The following is a 13,717-nucleotide window of genomic DNA, read 5'->3' as shown; positions in this document are numbered from 1 at the left end:
TTATCTGAGAACCCTTACAAGAAGACAATCAGAACAAATAAAAATGATGATCAAAATCAGCAACAAATTACTAAACTTCATGAAGCTATCACCCGTTCAAACTAGATATAAACATAGCAATTCCAAGGCTCAAACAAGAGTAAGCAAAAAGACAGAAAGCTGAAATTTAGGTAGCAGTGCTCAGAAAAGAAGCGTAAAAATATGAATGTGATTTCCTGTGGAGGAAAATTAAAAATGAGGGATTAAATGTGCTCTTTTCTTACTACATAATTCAGAATGATTTAACCCTAGATAACATGTAAGGTAATACTTTGATTTAAAAGTAAAGTTGAAACAATAAAATAGCAAAGAAAAACAAAAACAGTTCAAAGACACTTTTGGTATCATCACTTCTAAAACTATTTCTTACACATGCAAAATAATAAGTGTTCATTTTTTATTTTTACTTGTAGTGACCATCAACATAGAGTTTCTTTATATATTGACTCACAGATAATATGGGAAATGTAGTTCAAACTAAACTATTAGTTTGTGTCCAAATGATTCAGCCTCTCATGTGACATAGGTGGGCTGAGCACACAGGCTGTGGTAAGCCAAACACCACATAGAAGTAGGATCCTATAAGGATTTAAGATACTGAAGCACATCCTTTTCTGATTGTGATTTTATTCTCTGTCTCTAACCAGTTCAAAACAATCCCTCTATGCATATAGTCATTCATTTAACAGACAATTTTAAGTACATATAAAGTGCAAAGTGATTGACTTATTTTAAGTCTTGCATTTAATGCTAATCTTTCATGTTGTTAAACTAAGACTTCAACAAACTTACTCAGACTGTAAGATGCACTCCCCCCAAATTTGGGAGGGAAAGGGAGGTGTGTCTTATAGTCTGATTGTAGCTTGCCTGGCTCACTGTGGGTGGCAGGGGGAGCTGTGGCCTATGTTATTTATGCTATTAAATATTTTACCAGATTTTTTGCTTCAAATTTTTTTCCCTATTTTCCTCCTCTAAAACCTAGGTGCGTCATATGGTCCAGTGTATCTTACAGTCTGAAAAATTTGGTAGTTTAAACTAAATTAAGACTTTAGTTTAACAACATATTAGTCTCTCCTGCCACCTGTTTGCCACCTGTTTGCTACCTGTTTCTTTTATACCTGTTTCTGTTTACTACCTGTTTCTCCCTAGCTCTTGATCTCAGTGTGCCCAGCTATGACCTAATAATGACAACTTTTTTGCCCTCCTTTATTTAACAATTTTATTTTTTGCTTTTTGATCTTGATTTTGAGCTTTGTCTGTTAGGGCCTCAGCCAGGAAGGCATAAGCCCTTGTTCTTGATAGCCACAAGTATAAAAACAATAAATGTTAGCTATCTAGTATTTTTCTCTAGCTACAGTCTATTATGTTGGAGTTTTATTTGTGTTCAATTTGCTTGAGCTGATTGAGCAAAACTGCTATGAATTATTTTTGATTGATCGTCTATAGGACACATGTAGTTGTAATAGAAAGTGCCAAATTTAAGAGATTTCATTCATTCCAAAGTACTAACTGTATCAGTTATCAGATTTTACTTGATTTTATTACTTACATTAAATACATCTTCATGGCCATTCTGAAATCGAGTTCCATCCGTTCCATAAAGATATATCGGGGCTGAACTTCTATGCTGTCCACATAGTACAATATAAACCTGTGAGCTGGTGCCTGCATTTGGCAAGTCACTGGTGATTATGGAAACTTTCCAGTTACCACCTACAGAAGCATAAATAACACATAGAATAATGAAAAGAATAGACTGATGAACAAAATAGAAAGAGAGACATGGATACATGGAACATAATGACAACTGTCAGAAGGGAGCAGGAAGGGGGACTAGATAAAAGAAGGTGCAGGGATTAGTTAAACAACGTGTAAAGGGAAGGGAAATGGGAATGGAAGGTAAGAGGCTGCTTGAGGCAGTGGGTGCATGATGCAGTATGCAGGTGATGCTTTATTGAATTGTACCCTTGAAATCTGTATGGTTTTGCAAACCAATGACACCCCAATAAATTCAATTAAAATAATATAAATAAATAAATAAATAAATAAATCTAGTTACACTAGGGGTGGAAATGGAAGATTCAAAACAGCAGGTCATCACACAGCTAGGAGAGTTTAAGATAGACAAAGTTTACTTTTCTCCATCTCCTATTAAAAAGTCTGTAACCCAAATTTAGACTATTTTTAAAATGCTCAATAAAATCACCACTTCCTACAATGTGTGTGAAATTTTCCTAAAAGAACTTTAACAATAAGGTTAGAAAGACACCATCATCTGGTCATTGTTAGTTGGTCATCCTAAATTTCATGGAAGTCACTAATATAAATTCTCTTAAGTTCCCAGCATTTTGACAAAATATCACCAAAATTCTTAGCTCTGACATGTAACATGTGCATTCAGCATTATACTTTTCAAGATCCTGTGAGTTTAGATATTTATTTTTGAAAATTGAAGTACCTGATCATTTATACAAGCATAAAAATTGGAATCAGATGTTAGAAGACATTTGAAGAGTCACCTGGTACAATTTATTCACTTACTGTTTTTTAAAAGATTTTATTTATCTATTTTTAGAGAGAGGGAAAGGGAAGGAGAAAGAGAGGGAGAGAAACATCAGTGTGTGGTTGCCTCTCACATGCCCCTACTGGCAACCTGGTCCACAACCCAGGCATGTACCTACAGTGGGAATTTAACTGGTGACCCTTTGGTTGGTTCACAGCCTGTGCTCAATCCACTGAGCTATACCAGCCACAACTCATTATTGTTTTAAGTATCCTTAATTAATAGATGAAATAGCTGAGTTCAAAAAATGTTAAGTATTGTATCATCCAGCAACAAAAAAAAACAGTGCTAGACAATATATAGTTCCTGGTAAATATAACTGAGATTAACTAAACATTATAGCACATTGATAGTGGTAAGAAACTACTTCCAGGGTTTCTTTAGAGTAAACAACAACAGCTGTCCCATAAAAAAATACAGCAATGAGAAACTAGGGAACATACACAGATTATAGAAGTAAGAATATGAAGCAATAAAATTCTGAACTGCAGACTTAAATAACACTCTATTCTCTAGACTATAATTTGCTCTCGCTTGTGTTTGAACCAAAGTGTATTTGCTATCTTGATCATTCAAATAATAATCAAGTTCTAGAATTAAATTTTGTTTATATGGTACAATAAACATATGTTAAATTAATGTATATTTTTCATATATACTTTAAAACAGAAAATTCTACTTTATTTTCCCAACACGTGGTAAAAAAAAAAAAGCACACACATTAGATTCATAATCACCTTGGTAAACAATCACTAAGTAAAAACATCCTTTTAGAAAATTGAAGAAGGGTGATAGGCTATCTTTAACGACAGAAGTAGTTGAATTGCAATTAAAAACTGGGAAAATTCAGCTGTTTTGTATAGAATAACTAGTTATTCTTGTTAATGCTGGTTTGAATAAAATGAAATAAAGCTTCTGGCTGTCTTAGAAATGTAATAAAAGAGTTCAGGGAAAAATCAATACTTGCTGAATGTGCAAGGTTGACCAAATCAATAGGGAAAGAAATTGCATTTTCCAACAACTAAGGTAGAAAAGTATGAAAAGTAGAGGAATAGAAATAAAAATTAAAATAATAAAATGTAATGCCTGTTTACCATAGGATTCTGTACCTCTCTAAATCATTAAAACCTTAACCTTGGAAGGGAGTGTTGTAAAAACTGGAGTAGAATCTAAAGATCATAAACCAAGATTCATCTTTTAGTTAATAACTCACATTTCAATCAACTGATAGCCAATAGGCATTAAATCATTACTAGGTGTCCAGTGTCATGGGAAGGAGCAGACGAAAAACAAAATGATGTCTTTGTCCTCCATTACCCTGTAATCTATGAGGTACTAAGGCCAACATACCAACAAGGTAAGAAAGAAAGGAAGAAAGGAAGGAAGAAAAGAAAGAAGGTAGGAAGGAAAGAAGGAAGGAAGAAAGATTACAACATTTTAAATGTAAGATTTTGGTGAAATGAGGCCAAGTAACAGAAAAACTAAAAAAAGAAAATAATTAATTTAAAAAACTGGCAAAAAATATATCAGTAGAAATTAAACAAATAAGGTACATATCCTTGTGCCATATCCTTTAAATAGAAGCCAAAAGTGGGACACAAGATTTCAGGAATTTGCAGGATACCTAGCCGACTCTACTCAGCAACATAATGGGAAAAATAAGATGAGTAGATAAAATTCTAAAAGCCTTCTTAATATTCATTCTCTACCAGGCCCCAATTTGAAAGAGAACAAGCAGAAGAAATGAGTAGAGTATATGAACTAGAGAAAAACAGAATGCAAGGATTTGATAAATAGTTTAATGAAAGCCTGAAGTTACTATAAGAGATACAAAATAAACTAAAAGATATGAATAGCCCATATCTTCTAAAAAATTCAAGTTATAGTTAAAAATTTTCACCAATAACTCCAGACTTGGATAAATTTTCTACCAAACCTTTAAAAAGTAAATACCAATCCTACACAAACCCTTTGGAATAATTCCCAGCTCATTATGTGAGATAAGCATTAATTACTGATACCAAAACCAGACAAATGTATAATAAGAAAACTACATAGCAATAACTCTCATGAATGTAAATGAAAATATTATCAACAAAATATTAGGAAATCAAGTCAACTACAACCTCAGGTTTGTCCCAGGAATGCAAAATGAAAACCTTTTTAATATTTGGAAATCAAGCAGCATGATTCATCATATTTAACATAATAGGAGAAATGTAATTGGTCATCTTAAAAGATGCCAAAAAAAGCATTTCGCAAAATTAAATATCCATTCATAATTGAGACTCATTATTGGAAGCGATGAAAATGAGAAAGATGTTATTGGAAACTGGATTAAGGGCAATTCTTGTTATATAGTGGCAAAAAACTAGGCTGTATTGTTCTCTGTTATTCAGTGGTGTAAACAGAATATATGAACTTGAATATTTAGCTATAGAGATCTCCAATCAAAGTGTGAGAGGTGTGGCCTGATTTCTCCTTGCCACTTATGGTAAGATTCAAGAAGAAAGAGATAAATTGAAGAAGAGATTGTTAAGCAGAAAAAAACCAGCACATAATGATTTGGAAAAATTTTAACCTATCCAGATGAATTCTGTAAACAAAACCAAGGGCATGGCAGGAAAACTGTTTGCTAATGAGATAGGCTTATGATTATGGATCCAATCAACCATTTCAGCAGAAGCCAGGAGTAGAGAGAGAGTTATACAGGAAGTCTTTTGTCTAGTGATGTGGACACCCATGACATCCACAGAAGACGAACAGTGTCTTCAAGAATTTATTCCAGTAGATAAAAGGACCAAGATGGGATTAAATGAGGAAAGAATGACTTTGAGGGCCAAAGATGGTGGAGTCACTGCCTGTTGTGGGATAAGAGAGCAAGGTCTCCACCCTGGGGGCAACAAGAGAATGGTGCTACTGACCTAGCAGGGCCCAGGGAACAAAGTAGTAACACATACAGGATACTTCTCAGGCCTTGAAATCTAGTGAAATTTGGTCCTGTTGGGTTTCAGGCCTAAGGATACCTGACTATTTTTTTTCCCTTCTAATTCCTCACTTTTGCAATGAGAGAATATCTATTCTATGTCTGCCCTACCACTGTATTTTGAAAGCAGATAACTTATTTTCTCTTTTCAAAAGTCAGTGGTTAGAGAGGAATTTTGGCCCGGGATAGATTACACCCAAACCTGGTTTAGAGGGCATCAAAGATGAAATTTCAAACTTTTAAAAAATTAAATTACTTTATTGTTTTTCAATTATAGATTTCAAACTTTTTGATATGATGATATTTAGGTGATAATTTTTTACTTAAAGTTGATGCTGGAATGGTCAATACCTTGGGGAATGTTGAATATGATAAATGCATTTTTCACACAGGAGGACATGAATTTCCCAGGGCCAAAGGAGAACTGTTGTGGGTTAAACTATGTTCCCCAAAAGATATGTTCAGATCCTTACTTCTGATACCTGTGAATGTGACCATATTTAGAAATAGGGTCATTGCAGACATAATTAATTAAGAAGAAGTTGCACTTAGGTAAGGTTGACTTAGTCAGTTATTACTGGTGTCTTTACAAGAAAAGGAAAAAGAGATATAGGGACATGTTGCGCGTGGGTCACCGGCCAGCAGTGACCACGGAACGCTGTGGATGGCTCAACAATAAACACGCGAGAAATAACAACATGCACAGAGACAAACTAGTTTCTGTGGGGAAGTAGGGACAGAATGGCCACCCCCCCTAACGGGGAGCGCGCCGATTTACAGTCCATACCTGCTTTTATTGGGATCATTTTGCATAATAATTCAGGTAAAGTACAGTACTCATTAGGGGAAGTAAGGAACTATAGAAAACAAAGAACTCTGCTGGTCTATTGAGTTGGGAGTCAAAGAGCTGTAAGACTGAGGAACAAACTAACTTCCTCCTAAGACCCTTCTCATTCAACTGAGAGCATTCTAAACAAAGAAGGTTTCACAGTAATTTACATGTTCTTTCTTAGGCCTGATCACCCTGGGGAATCCGCACTTCTCAGTACCGAGCTGCACCACCCTGTCATTGTTTCAGGCTTAGGTGGAGCAAGGGAACTAAGGCAACTGAGAGATAAGGAGATTTTCTTCCAGACGCTGGGAACTCAGGCTATGTCAGAGCCAAGGAGCGAGGGTCCATCACCCCCCTTTTGCTGCAGCCCCCCCCCCAAGTCCTTCTTTTGGGGGGCCTCCCAAAAGTGATCGTGCCTGGCTTAGGTCGTTCCCCCCGTGGGGAATCTTACCCGTCTTTGGCTAACCGACCAAGCTTTTTGGGGTTTCAGTCATGAATAAAGCAGCAGAAGCAGCATTCCTGCCAGGAAGATAAGCTTTTATCTCCTTGCCGGCTTACGGTTCCAAGGGCGTTCCCTTAGCCTTAGCTAGGCAGGGGTTTCAGCCTCTGATACCAGTGAGGGCGGTTCCCAACAGGGACAGACAGAAGTGAGACTGAAAATATCCAGCTCCAAGTCAAAGAATGCCAAGGAGAAGACAAGGAGCCTTTATACAAAGAGCATGACATTGCCAGTTTTAGACTTCTGACCTCCAGAACTGTGAGAGAATAAATTCCTGTTTTGTCAAGCAACTCCGCCTATGGTCATTTCTTATAGCAGCCCTGGACAACTAGTACAAAAAAGGACTATATATGCAAATTGTACTGTATACATGAATACAACTCAGCAATTAAAAGTCATAAACTACTGATATATAAAACATGGATGAATGTCAAGATTTATGCTGATCAAAATTTCAATAACAAAGAGTATGTACTATATGATTCCATATAAATTCTAGGAGAGACAAACATTTGTAGTAACAAAAAGCAAATGAGTTCTTTCCTAGGGCCACAGGTAGAATTATCTGCAAAGAGCTTGAAAAAACTATTTGGGATGATAGAATTATTTTATATCTTGATAAAAGTAGTGATCATTCAGGTGAACTCAGTTGTCAAAACTCGTCACACTATAAACTTAAAATGTGTGCATTTTATTTATGTAAATCTTACCTCAACACAACTGATTGTTTTAAACATCAAATAATTAAAAACTTCTAAAGGCCATAACTGAAATGGTAAAGTTGAAAAAAGTCACATAAATGAAATAAGGATTTGTTTTATTTGTAAATAGGTCATACGATCAATCAAACAAAACTAAACATGGATTTCACAATAGAAAATTGGACAAAAATATGACTAAACAATTCATTTTTTAAAAAACACACAAGTAGCAAAGAAATGAAAATATGGACAACCTCTCTTAATAACTAAAAGAAGGCAAATTAAAATAAGACATTGCTTTTCATCTATGAGATTGGCAAAATCTTTAGTTTTAGAGTATCTAGTGCTGGGAGAATGGGTCTTCTCACACACTGTCTGAAATCATTGTAGTTTCCTGCATCCCTTTTGTGGAGAAATTTGGCAATATTTAGGAAAATTTACAGTGCACATACCCTTTGACTTAAGTCTTATTGCTATAATTTACTGTACAAAAATACTCACAAATAAGCCAAATTATCTGTACTAAGGATATTCTTCAAGAGACTCCTTGGAATAATAACTATCATTTAGTATAGAATGAGTCAAAAAAATTATGAAACAGCCACAATGAAATGCTTACACAATGCAACAATTTTAAAAGATGGACTAAAGAAAAATATGACACAATTTGGATACTGTAATCTCAATTTTGTAAATGAAAAGTATATCCAGGTATATATATGTATATGTGCTAATATATAGATTTAAGATTTATGGAAAAACTGAAGATATCTCTGAGTATAAAAGTTGGGGATAAGAAAAGTTTACCTTTTCATTTTATATTTGCCTATCTTATATGATTTTTACTATGTCCCATGTTACCTATAGCTTTTTAAATTAGGCATATATATAAATGAAAAAATAGGTATAATTTTAAATATTGTGGATAAAGAGCTCTTTAGAATATCAGAATATAGGAAAAATATATATATATATATAAATATATATATATATAACTATATATATATATAGTTAAATCTGAATTCTTCCAAAACAAAATAATATTTTTAATCTGTGGTTATAAAAATACTCCCTAGAATTATCCTTTTATATATCCAGAGTTCCTTATAATCATTTGCCAACTGTTCTTCCCAATAAGCTATAAGCAACTCAGACCAACAGACTTCTGATGACCTACAAGCAATGCCAACCAGGAAGAACAGAACCATTTCTGGAAGCCAACATGTTGGGACTTTAAGTGCCAAAGTAAATATGTATCTCTGGTTACAGAATGTCATGACTTTTCAATTAATTTCAATAGGATTGTGGTGAGGCGTGGAGAGTACTAGAAAGAGATCTATGAGGTCTACACAGACCATCTTGTGATATGCACTTTGAAATTTGGTTTTAAATAAGGTAACAACCTCTTGACCTCAATTTCTTTATTCACAAAATGGAAATTGTATACTCATATGTTTTTTTTCCTGAGAACTATATTGGATAAAACTTGGTAAGCATGTGGTACAGAGTCTGGTATGTAAGAGTCATTTAACAAAGGAAAGTTATTATCATTGCAATTGTTATAGGATTAGCTTGTTTCTATCAATTAGACCATGGATTCTCAACAGAGGCAACATCCCTCCCAAGAAATAAAATTGGATCTTGGAGAGCAAAAAGCTTAAATACTGCAATAGTTTGTGGCTTTTCTAAACTCAACTAAGAAAATAATAGTCTTTAGTATTTAATTTCTCTCATTAGAAGGCAATACTAAAAAAAAAGTTGAGAATGAATTAGGCTAATAACTCATTGAAGAATCACAAAACATTACATATATACAGTTATCCTTTGTAAATTTTGAAGAATAAAATGTTTACATAAATGAGAGTTAATTTCATGAAGTATAAAATCATACATATAGTGCCTGTTCCTGTCTACATACCTGCATGATTGCAATTTATAAACACAGCAATAAAAAGGAACATGAAAGAGAGGGGATCAATCTCCAGGACTTAGTTGTATAGCCAATGGATAACAGCAGTGTTAATAAGGAAATTTATATTGGTGGCTATTAGCAGAATGTAAATCACAAATACTTGGGATTAAACCATTGGAAATCTTATTCCAAGGAAGGCAATAACCAGAGAGTGTTTAATCTCAGCTACTATTGTAATAAGGTGCAGCGAGGAGGGGGGTCCCAAATAGGGATTTGGAATAGGGTCCAGAACTCAAGCTTTCCAAGAAATATTAGAAAGGTATATAGGATGTCCTCACCCAGCCCCCTACAGGTATGAGTTGGGGGAAGGGACACATGGAGCAGGAACATGCAGAGCTGTTTTATACAGCCATATCTTTGTAGCTAACCTCTGGCATGGTCATTTAACATATCTGTAACCTTTAACTGGTTGCATGGATATGTTAAATAGCTGAGGCCATGCTTTGAGCCAGGGGGATGGAAGTGAATTCCACCCAAGATGTAACTGGGGGCAGCTCCCTCTGGTTACAAAGCCTGTGTGAGAGCTTGAAGAAGATTGGTTCCATGACATGTGGCCACATCTGCCCAGACTTACAATGGCAGCCCAGTAAACCTGGAAGAATACAGGAATGCTGGCAGATGTAACTCATTGTAGGAGGAGTCAGAAATGGGGATGCAGAGAAAGGTTGCATGGGGATTTAAACCCAGACTCGGCAGCCAATCGAAGAGAGAACCAAGCAACTTTGGCAAAGTGGGGACCCCTGCAGCTTTGGCAGGGAGAGAACCATGAGGCTTTGGCAGAGTGGAGACCCTTGTAGCTTTGGTGAGAATGAGGACCATGTGGCTCTGGGGTGCTCCCTTTTTGCATGTGACTTAGGAAGCAGGAGAGACTTTGCCTGGAAGAAAAGGGGTGAAAGGACTCTTGCTGGTGGGCCATGAGAAGGTACCACATGGCTTTGGATTAACTGGAGATCCTGGCAGTGACACAGCTGATGGTGCCAGGAGCCTGAATCATGGACTTCTACTTCTTTTCCTGAGATACGGTACCCCAGATTAGGGCAGAGGGAGAAGGAAGGACTATGTGCATCTGTGGGTATCCTAAAGGACTTTAATATTTTAATGAAGATATTAGGTCACTAGTCTAAGTCCGTATAGCTTTAAATAAATATTTCCTTTCCTTTTCACAAATCTCTGGCATTGAGAGACATTGAGTTTCCTCTGGTGGTGGGTATAATGAACCTAGTGGGGGGTCTTTTCAGTAATAGTATATCGTATACCGCTCCTTGGCCCTGTTCTGTAACATTATGGCTTAAAGAAGATTGATTGTGTGAAATCAGGAGTAACCATAAAATAAATCACTTTTGAGTAATAGGAGATACAGAACTAATGGAATAAAAGTGTTTCTCTAATAATGTCAGAAAACCCTTCCATTTTGCTTTCTGTCTCCAAAAGTAGCAAAATGACAAGTTGAGAGTCCAAAACAATGATGAACTGCTTTACAAGAGGGCAGGGTTACTGTGTATGGGTCTCTGTGGCACTCTCCTGTACACTGCCTCTTAGCACTAAACTGACTTGACTGTTGCAATGCATTTTTCTATAGTCCCTATTTTCACCATGAATTGGGAGGTCCAAAGTTACTACACTGGCTATATATTCAGCAGTAAGGGAAAATTCCAAGCCAGGCACTCAGGACTTTGGTGTCCAGCTGCTGTTTGAACAGAGTTTGAAAGGAAAAAAAGGTAAACAAAGACCATAGACTCACTAAAGCAATTTTGAAAGAGAACAAAGTTGGGAAAATTTATACTATCTGGAAGCTACAGTAATCAAGACAGTGAGTTTTGGCATTCAAACAGACACACAGATTAGTGACATAAAATAGAGTGTGTACAAATCCTCCCACACATATATGGTTGATGGATTTTCAACAAAAGACTATACTTTTCAATTAAAAATATTTACATGAGAAAAGAACAGTCTTTTCAACAGAGTGATGGAATAATTGGCTATTCATATGAAAGCAAATGAACCTTGGCCTTTACCTCCTACCACATATACAAAATAACTTTAAATGTGTCAAATAGACACGATGTAAGAACTAAAAACCTAAAATTCTTAAAATAAAACATAGGAGAAAATTTTGTCATTGAATTAGGTGGAGATTTATTCAATAGCATCTGAAAGACATAAATCAGGAATCCCCCAACATCCAGACTACAGACCAGTATCAGTCTGTGGCCTGTTAGGAACCAGGCAGCATGGCAGGAGGTGAGAAGCAGGTAAGCAAGCAAAGCTTCATCTATATTTACATTCACTCTCACTACCACCTGAGCTCCACTTCCTGTCAGCTCAGCAGTGGCATTAAATTCTCATAGGAGCATTGAACCCTACTGTGAACTGCATGTGCAAGGGATCTAGGTTGCACACTCCTTATGAGAATCTAATGCTTGATGATCTAAGGTGAAGCTGAGGCAGTGGTGCTAGTACTGGGGAGTGGCTGCAAATACAGATTATCATTAGCAGAGAGGATTGACTGCACAGAGACCATAATAAAACAATTGCTTGCAGATTTATATAAAAATCCTATCAGTGAGTGGCAAGTGACAAGCTGCATCTGGTGGCAGGCTATAAAGCCATCTCCCTTTCCCCCATCCATGAAAAAATTATCTTACACAAAACTGGTCCCTGGTGCCAAAAAGACTGGGGACCTCTGACCTAAATCATAAGAAAAAAATAAACTGAACTTTACCAAAATTAAATTTTTTGTTTAATGGAAATCTCACTATTAAGACAATGAAAGGGCAAACTACAGACTGGGAGAAAAATATGTATAATGCAGACATCTGAATACACTCTTCCCAGAATATATAAAAAACTCTTACCACTCTAGGTCTACAAATATCCAATAGAAAACAAGATTTGAAAAGACACTATACCACAAAAAAAAACAAAACAAAATAAAACATATTAACAGCAAACATCAATAGTCATTAGGAAAATGGAAATTAAAACTACAAAGATATCACTAAACACACTAGAATGGCTAAAGTTTAAAAGACCAATAATACCAAGTGTAAGCAAGAATACAGAACAGCTGGGATTCTTAGACATTGCTGGCAGGAATGTGAAATGGTACAGCCACTTGTGAAAAGAGTTAACAATTTCTGATATATGTAAACATAAAATTACCATATGACCTAGCAAGTTCATTCCCTAGTATTTACATTAGAGAAATAAAAACATACATCCTATAAAAAGACTTCTACATGAGTAACTATTGAATATATAGTATTTAATGTCACTTATTGTAGGAGACCATTCTGCATGGCATGGACCTAGCTACCACTCAGAGATGCACAGGACCCACACCCACAGATAGGTTCTCCCAAGGGGAATCAGGACTGCAATGTGCCTAGGCAGCTTTGAGACTTGCTTTTTGCTAAAAAAAACTCCCTCACCCTTAATTGAGGACATTTACTGCAAAGTAACTTCCTAAAATCCATGCTAAACCTTCCAAGGATAAGTGTAACCAGTTCAACCACTTTTGCCTTTTCATTTGCAAATATCCCTCTTCTGTGATGTGATTAGCAGCATTGGCTCCTTTGTTTTCTATAAAAGGTAACCACCTAAAGTGAACCTGTGCATAGTAAATGAGGACCATCATGCAATGTGCCGAGAAACCCAATAAAGGCTGGTTACAGCAACGGCCAAGGTTTTTGCTCCCCTTGAGAGAAAAACCATGCTCTCCTTTTTCCTCCACAGGACTCGGTAGTCTGTGTGAATGTATCATTTCATCCATAATGACTTGGACACTGCAGGCTGGTGTTTGAATCAAATTATTTCTCAGTAACCATTATCATCCTAATATAATGAAGTCCTGTGAAGCACAAGTTCATGTTTCTCAATGAATCTAACATCCTATTTTTAACTTACTTGGTTATGTTGATTCACCTGTGCTTTAGGCTGTTTATTTAGACGGTAGCCTGTAGACTCCAACCAGTCATCAATATTAGTCTTACAAGAGTGACATCATTGAGGTGGTGGTGTAGGGCAGCTGTCCCCAAACTTTTTGGCACCAAGGGCCTGTTTCCTGGAAGACAGAGCAGGGGAGGGGGAAAGAAAGAGGGGCGGCCACACTGATCTTCACTC

The 13,717-nt window shown here is 36.1% G+C and overlaps 1 protein-coding gene across 1 annotated transcript in view; it reads right to left on the bottom strand.

Annotated features, from left to right (window-relative positions):
* Positions 1-13,717, bottom strand: part of RP1 (RP1 axonemal microtubule associated) — a 301,394-nt gene that overhangs the window by 250,631 nt on the left and 37,046 nt on the right. The window contains exon 4 of the mRNA XM_045861452.1: positions 1,589-1,752. Coding sequence (XP_045717408.1) covers positions 1,589-1,752 — 164 coding nt within the window. The remainder of the gene's footprint in view (positions 1-1,588; positions 1,753-13,717) is intronic.

This window comes from Phyllostomus hastatus, unplaced genomic scaffold, assembly GCF_019186645.2.
Source record: "Phyllostomus hastatus isolate PE091 unplaced genomic scaffold, TTU_PhHast_1.1 phas_scaffold_21, whole genome shotgun sequence".
Classification (NCBI taxonomy): Eukaryota; Metazoa; Chordata; class Mammalia; order Chiroptera; family Phyllostomidae; genus Phyllostomus; species Phyllostomus hastatus.
The sequence above is the reverse complement of the archived record's forward strand: the minus strand, read 5'-3'. Positions and strand labels throughout refer to the sequence as shown.